This window comes from Genypterus blacodes, unplaced genomic scaffold (assembly GCF_046128005.1).
Source record: "Genypterus blacodes isolate CSIRO-AG114 ecotype Tasmania unplaced genomic scaffold, CSIRO-AGI_Gbla_v1 ptg000073l_1, whole genome shotgun sequence".
Lineage (NCBI taxonomy): Eukaryota > Metazoa > Chordata > Actinopteri > Ophidiiformes > Ophidiidae > Genypterus > Genypterus blacodes.
This window is the reverse complement of record NW_027466883.1, coordinates 4,788,416-4,796,657: the sequence shown is the minus strand read 5'-3', so window position 1 is coordinate 4,796,657 and position 8,242 is coordinate 4,788,416. Positions and strand designations below refer to the sequence as shown.

General features: G+C 43.9%; 1 protein-coding gene across 1 annotated transcript; it reads left to right on the top strand.

Annotated features, from left to right (window-relative positions):
- Positions 1–5,908: 5,908 nt before the first annotated feature.
- On the top strand, positions 5,909–8,196 carry LOC143006380 (uncharacterized). Its single transcript, XM_076157803.1, has 3 exons — positions 5,909–6,582; positions 6,798–6,847; positions 7,169–8,196. Exons 1-3 carry the CDS (start codon positions 6,118–6,120, stop codon positions 7,269–7,271), a joined length of 618 nt encoding a protein of 205 aa, XP_076013918.1. The 5' UTR covers positions 5,909–6,117; the 3' UTR covers positions 7,272–8,196.
- Positions 8,197–8,242: the final 46 nt, after the last annotated feature.

The window sequence follows — 8,242 nt, the reverse complement described above, 5'->3', positions numbered from 1 at the left end:
TATTCAGCCAAGTCCACTGAGCTCTGATAACACAAGCAGAGCAACAGCAGCATACAGCATTGATGCAAGATCGCCAGAAAACCAAATCTGCTGAAACGGGCCAGAACCTAAAACCCAGGGGGGCCAGAACGCAATTCTCAGTCAAAGCAAGAAACATCACACATTCAACCATCAAACCACTCAATGTTTATCGTCATAGAGTATTTGACAAATGTGATGAATGTGACATCACATGCTTGACTAGAAAATACCATAAATTGAAGAAACGCTGGTATTGCAAAGCCTCCACATGCTCCTTTGTAAGTCTTCAGCACTAACCGACCATATATCATCGTATGTATATTCATATTATATGCAGAGGTTGTTAACTTCTACAACCTCTTTGAATGACAGGCGAAGTGCATACGTCTTCACAAAAACAGTTTTTTTTCCCACCCCGATCGCCGGGTTTCTGCCGTGCCTGCCAGATCCAAGCGAATTAGATTGGATGCAGACGTGATCATAAATCTTACAAACACTGAGGTAACGTGTTTCAGACTTGCTTACCAGGTGTAATTTGTCAAGAATGGGTAACTCTATTCCGCACACAGCACACCCTTCTGCTTCACTAGCTCCCTACAGCCGTTAGGGTTTGGTGCTCAATGTGGCGTTGGTACATCAGGCCATGGCACAGTTGTTATGGAAACCAAGGATGCAGGAAAGTCTGATTATAAAACCAATGCTCCGATGTTAAGCACTTTAACTTGCAAACCATAATAATGAGATGACTAACAAGAGAATCCAGATCTTCTGCAGTATCTGTTCCAGGGTTTATAACCAGCAGAAGGATTCAAGATGCATCTGTGTCTCTAATTGTCTGATTTACAAGAAGATCTGTTAGATTTCAGATGAATGATCAGAGCAGCCATTTAATAATTGCTGTTCATATCAAAATTACACTTGTTTGCATTCTTGGATGAAATGAGGTCAAAGGTGCCTAGAGCGGCTCATGAAAAGACAATATGTACTGTAAACATTGTACATAATTATAATGAAACTGCTTTAATTTACTAAATTAACACAATTCCTGAATAAACACGTATACATACAGCCTGGCAGTTGCATGTGATCATCTTATAGATATTAGGATTGTATGGGGGAAGAGAAAACAGGCTAGATTAATGGAAAATGCAAATGATGTTTAGATCTTACATTGACTCTAACTGCATGTTAATTAGGGGAAACATGCAGCCAATAATGTAGCTCTAATCACACGTGAGTAAATTCCCACTGAGGAGTGTGAGCGGCTCGCACAGGCAGAGCGGCGCGTCGCTCTGGTAAACAAGGAGTCAAGGTTTGTTTTGGGCTTCAGGGGGATCATCAAGTGGCAAATGAGATTGTTATACTGTAAATAAAGTAGAGTGTAGATGTTTGTATGTATGTATATATGTGCACAAAGTGTGTACAAAGACCAATCTGACTGATACTCTGAGTTTAACCATTAAGGTTCCATTTGTATTATTCTTAATTAGGATGACACCTTTTCGGATAATGAAATTAAGGTGTGCCCCGTCATATCAAAAGATGAACCACAGTTTTAAGAAATGTGCTGCAAACGAGTGTGTGTGTCTTTGCAGGAGGCCCTTGCAGGAAAATCTAAAATGTGCATGATAATAGAGCTATGGTACCATCACACACACACCTCCAGCACTACACTGTCTCTCTCCCTCTCCCTCTCTCTCACTCACTCCCCCACACACAGATAACTCCCTCCCTGTCTCACTGCTTCCTCCCGAGTCTGGATCCGTCCTCGCCCGCCCTCCCTCCCTGTCACATCGACTCTGGACTGCCATGGAAACAGCTTGTGATCCAAACCCCTCTCCTGCTCTCCTCAGTTACATAAATGCCACATACTGTTGGAGTCCTGAACTGTATTTTTAGACTGGCATATACAGGGCCGGTAACGATGTCAGCCATCAACAGTCCCATTATATAACAGGGGGCGCGCAGGGACGGAGCTCTTTCAATAACACACTGTACTTTCTCACCCCAAATATGTGGCATGAGGTCCAGTTCGGTACGAGATGTGGGACTGTAGTGGAGTAATACACATCACAACATCTGGGTGTGTGTTTTTGTCTTTCGAAATGGCGATTTGATTTGATTGATTTCCGATTACAGATCAATTAGAAATCCTTTAGGTTGCGCAAAGCTGCTGCAAGAGGCATAGGTTCTTCTATAACCTATGTGTAACTTACCATATGCCATGAACACACATTTTTAAAAGACCTGTGGATGAATGGATGAAGGTTTCCCCAAAGCTCTCAAGATCTGTCATAGCCATCCTATCTCTGGACCTCATTAATTAAATAGTAATGTTATTTAGTGCAGCTGTCCAGTCAGCACCATCTGTGGCCTGTCAGCACCATGGGAAGCATCTAACGACTGCTGCTGCTGCTGCCTCCTCCATCTGTTTTCAAATGTGTTGGAGTGGCGGTATGCAGGGAATAGATCAAGTTTCTCATTCTTTACGTGGTTCTGACAGGAAATTGAACTGAAAAGAGAAGAAAAACATTGAAAAATAGTGGTTGGACCTGTTGTTCAGTAAGAGTATACGTAGCTTCCCCTTTTGTCATGTTTTTTGGAAGTGTTTCCTGTATATTTTGTCTTTTTTAAGTTAAACTACTTCAGTTTGAAGTTAGGGATGAGAAGTTTGTGTGCGGGATGTGATGTGAAGTTTCCTGCTCACTTTCAGCCCCGAAGGGTAAAATTCAACCAGCGTGAAGTCAATACAATTAATCGAAACACAATTTCAAACACACACATTTACAGTATATAGAGAGAGGGAGACTCTTGAAATATCTCACATTCCATATCTGCCAGGTCCTCCGAGTGTTTCCAACGCAGTGTTACTAATGCACAAAGATGGAGGATTCAGCTGAACAGAACCTGGGGACCAGTACGACAGATTCACCTTGAAATAAGCCCAGGAACCAAAACTGGAAACCCTGACGTCGATACAGATCATTTGTTTATACAGAATTGTAAGTTTAAAAAAAAGACAATGCATCAAATACGGAAACAAGATACAGAATTGAGTTGAACAGAGCTGAGGGAACCAATCTGACACATTAGGATGCTGAGGAACAAGCCAAGTATAATACCAGGATTGATTAGTTTCTCTCCTGATGAAGCTTCTTAGCTGGTTGGTAATTGGGAAGTGAGCAGATGCTGGTATTGAGCGGTTTGAGCGGCTGAGGGAGGCAGTAATTGTTTTCTGTTGATTACATGGCCTTTTGACAGGAAAATGGCTCGCATGGACTTCAACGCTGAGCAGGCGAGGGCGGGTGAAACTTGACGGGAAATGCTGGAACTCTGTGTTTAACGTGTAGTTTGTGAAATTAAATTAAATGAAACAAACAAAGGCTCATTCAAGAGACTTTGCAGCAAAAGTGCAAAGTGCAGAGCAAAGTTTTCACTTGTAGGTAGAAATGAAGATCCTTCCTTATCCTCTCTGGCAGGAATCAATCCGGAAAATTGTATTTGCGTTGCATTTCTTGACTGTTGGCTCCATCTGCTGGTAAAAATGTTGATACCATATCACAACACATGAAGCTTAAGAGAAAGAGGCCCAGAGCAAAGACAGATTCCTTTCATTTAGGTCATAGAATAAATAAAGTCATGCTTTATTTAGCATGACTTTATTTAGCATGGTCACTATGATCAAAAGGTTTGCAGGAAGTGCTTGACGTTGTCCAAGATATGGGCTTTTAACGCTTTCCTCTAGTTTTCCAAAACGTCGACCGCAAGGTCACGATTTTGAGAATTTTTTCAATATTCCCCGATTTGCACAAATTGATCCTCTGGCAGCCTGGATGCTGTGTCAAAACAATTTAATAGCTCTCTAGCTCCAAGTTGTCCAAGATATGGCCTTCATCATTTTTCTCTAGTTTTCCAAAACGTTGACGGCAAGGTCAAGATTTTAATAATTTTTTCAATATTCTCCCATTTGCCCCAAATTTGCATACATTTATCCTCTATTAGAAAGTCGGCAAAGAGACGGAAGAGAGGAAGTTGATCCATCAGTGGTGTGAGCATAGATTACATTTCCATAATCTCTCAGTACCATACTTTCATAATGGGGACGGATTAGGAATTCACTGCTGTCCTCAATACCACAGCAATATGTGTGTATGTGTGTGTGTGTTGGTGTGTGTGCTGGAGCCCTCGTGTGTAGTGTTTGTGTACCTGGCCGGACAAGAGGCCCAGACAGAGTTATTGGAAGCCAGTGGGCAGCTGGCTCGTTAAATCCACTCCAGAGATTTGGTCTGTGCACACATGTGGCAGAAACGTTTATTTGACATAAAAGTGACCCCAAAAGGTTTTATGTGTTGTCCTGTAAACTGAGAAGTGGAAGTTATTTAGTGGAAAAACTCAAAACACTGTCAGAGGATGTATGAGGCAAAGCGAGGCAGAATCTGCAGAGGGTTCGACAGAGATTGGCGAGAATCCTTAAAGTTTCCGCGGAAGGGAGGAGGAACATTGTTGGAGAAACCACAGCTATGTAGCGAGCTGAGCTGTGGCCTCCCTCTTGTGGCAGATCCACCCCCTCGTCTGGAAGCTGTTGACTGCTTCTCCAGATGTTGCGGCCCGATCGCTTTCATGAAACACTGGTCCAAGCAGATGATAACAGAAATTTAGGACAAAAACTGGTTTGGCTACGTTCTAAAAATGAGCGATTCTACTTTGACTTACTTGAGGAGGAGATTTTGAATGAAGAATTGGAAGCGGCCACTTCTGGGAATAGCAGAAGCGTAGCCTGCAATTATGCAATTATTGAACAATCTACAAAGCTCTTTCCCCTTACAAGGCATTCTGGGGGAAAAAATCTATCAAAACAAAAGACAGTCGGCACTCTTATACAGGCGGTCTACATTCAAGAAGGATTGGACATTGGACATTGGACACAAACACCCTCAGAAATCTACTTGCACTCTATTCTTGTTTCGTTTCTGGCCGTGATGGAAACTTCCAGCACATATTCCACACATGTGTTTCACAAAGAATCAGACAGGAAAGGCTGAATGTCCTCTGGGAGACATCAGGCACTTGATTTTCTTTCCTCTCTCCTTCCCTCTCTCTCTCTCTCTCTCTCTCTCTCTCTCTCATGCTCACATGGAGGAAGATGCCAGTTGCTCAAACGCCAGGTGTCTTTGACTTGGTCGGCCTCCAGAAAGAACAGGTTGCACAGCTGTCTGGCACACAAACACACACACACACATATGCACACAGTTACACTCGCAAGCAACCAAAAGGACTCTTAATGAACGATGGCAAACAACTCCTTCAGTCAGGGAGGGGGGGTGGGAGCTGGGATGTGTTGTTGGACAGCTCAGACAGAGAGATGTGCCCGCTGTGTCTTTTGTACGTGTGAGTGGACCAAACAAAAGCTTATTGTGGAATCTCTGGGAAGCCCGAGCTGTTGGAAAGGAATGCCCGTCTGTCTTGTGCAGCTCAGCCCTTCAGTCAGTCACTGGGGGGCCTCCTGGATCGGGGCCGGCCGGCAGGAACTCACTCATTCCTGACCTCACTTACCTCAATAAAACCCATTAGTTGAGCACAGATGAGCAATAGGCTGGCGTGTAGTGCAGATAAATCAAACTAACTGCCCGGCCTCAACCTTTTACTGTGTCAAACATCTTTGAAAAATTCAATACATATCCAGAATGTGATCTTTTTAAGTTTATTTAATATGCATGTAAGGAATCTGGGATAAAAAAAATGGAAATGCTTTGTTTTTGTGTCCAGTATAATGATCCAAACATAAAGAGTGTCTGGTTTCTCCCTATAAGAAGGCGGAGCTCCCTCCCCGGGGTCCTGAGCCCAAACTGGTGTTATGTAACAGTTCCAGTGCCTCTCTCATCCCTCATGTGGAGTAGTAGTGCTGTAGTTAAGTGGCTGGATAGTCTGGATCACATCTTGGTGCCGCGTATGTTCGTTCAAAATCTGATCTGCAAGAAGCCTGAAATTTAGACTTTCAGGAATTTCCCTGTTAATAATAAAACTCTGACCTCTTTGGTTGGAATCTAGGAACTTTTTCTTCTTCCCTCTCGTCTAGATGTTAAAGGTAGGAGAGATATGGGCAGCGGGACGAGCCGAGGGAAGAAGGTCGCACCTGCGTGTGTGAGCGAGGTGAGCCTGAGCAAAGCGGCCGCCAGCAGCAGCAGCAGCAGCAGCAGAGTCGCTTCATCCAAACGGGATAATCGCGCGTTCAAGCCGCTCCACATCCACGCCATTTTACGCAACGCGCGTAACCGTGCGCAACCGGACTGCCACAGCGAGGGACACGACTCCGAGCTCTCAGCAGAGGATGAAGATATGGACAGAGGACTGGACACGGTTCTGACCGATTACGAAGAGCGAGAGAGGAGCAATGAGAGCAAAACTCATCCAAAAAGGTTCTTCGTCCGGTCCAAAACGTACGGATTGTGCCATCTGCGTCGCGGGGACGCAGAGGAGCCACGTGGAGACGTAAACAAGATGAGCGACGCCGCGTTTAACCACCTGGACAAACACACACCCCCCTGCACCAGCCAGCACAGTGTAAGAACCTCAGTTGCTATACAATGTTCTCCCTGGAACAATAGATTGGTGTCCTTTTATGTGACGTAGCCTTGTACTGCATTGATTTGTGAGTGTACAGAATAAGCACTAGTGAGTGTGGAGACGCGTTCAGAGTGTAAACAACTTCCCGTGTGTGTGTTTGTGTGTGTGTGTGTGTGTGTGTGTGTGTGTGTGTGTGTGTGTGCCCCTCGCAGGCCTTTGGACCCTCCTGTGTGCAGGCAGTTCCCACGTCAGACAAACAATCGTAAGTATACCACGTTCATAAATAATTGATTCCCGAGCTCAGTGGAGTAGTAAAAAGATCAAATTCACTTTGGAGGGATCGAAATACCAAACTATTATTCTCAGAGCAGATCAGCTCAGTCATCCATCTGCAGAGACAAACAAGTGTTCTATTGTTGCTGGTTTGCTGAAGGTAAGAGACACTGCTGTCTCTGAGGTCCTCACACTCACTTATTCATCAGCTGATTGTACAGCTGGTGTGTAAATAAGGCAGGAAAAAACGAGTTATTGTGATTTGTGTTCTTATCTGGCATGATGCTGATGCTGTTGGCTCTTCTTCCAGGTCTTTTGACGGCTGTAACAGCTCCTCTCTCACCACACCAGTCATCCTGTACGATGGATCAGAGGAAGAGCTGATGGACACTATAGAGAGGGAGTTCAGTTGACCCCCTGCTGATTCTGCTGCCGCCTCATTCCTTTCATGGCGTTTCATGAAAATATTAAATTAAGAGAGAGAGAAGCTGGTTTTCCAATGTCAGAATTCCTGATTACTGTATTTATGTTGTTGTTGTTGTTGTTTTGTTGCGGGAGCTGTGTTCCAGACTCTCACCTTTAACAAATTCTTACTTAACAACATGAAGCCGGACAATTGCTGAGGTATAACAGGAACCTGAATAGGTGCCAGGATTAACAGACAGAGGCCTCCTTGGGTTTTTCTCCCCTGCTGTGTAAAGGTGTCACTGTCACCCTTGGGCTCCCACAGAGTGTGTACTTACTTATTTGTAACCTATTACTTATTTGACTTTAACTTGGCGGTTGATTATTAAACCATTAGACCATATTGCACAGCAAGATATAATTTTTACTAACCTCTTAGGCACAGTGCACAGCTAAAGCTTCAGTTTTAATAAGTTGTAACCCTGCAGAGGTACGAGCAGAGGTTGTGTATTTAAGGTTCATTTCCTGCCCACAGTTTCTGCTGCGCTCTACCCCTCCTTAACAAGGAATGTGTGGCCACAGAAAGACTTTCAATCGGGCTCAGCTCAGCACAGCTGCTTTTCTGCTGATGGTGGGAAGCTTCAGCTACATCCAAAACATAGACCTGCTGCTACCGTGTGGTAGAATGCTGGAACTGCACTGTGTGTCGTTGATACATGTAGGACTTTTTGAATTTAGCAGGAATCTAATAATGTTATTGCAAACTGATCTAGTGTGAAGCTAATGTGGTATAAACTGTGTGTGTGCTTCACTTTTGCCACATGGTTTGGTGCAGACACACACTTCAAATACTAAAAACAGACCCCAGCAGCAGGCGTTTCATTGTGCCATTTACTTCATCACAGTAGCTCTGACATTTGTTTCAGCAGACAGACAGCACAAAATCAAACTTAATCTGTAAAACAATAAAATGTATAAG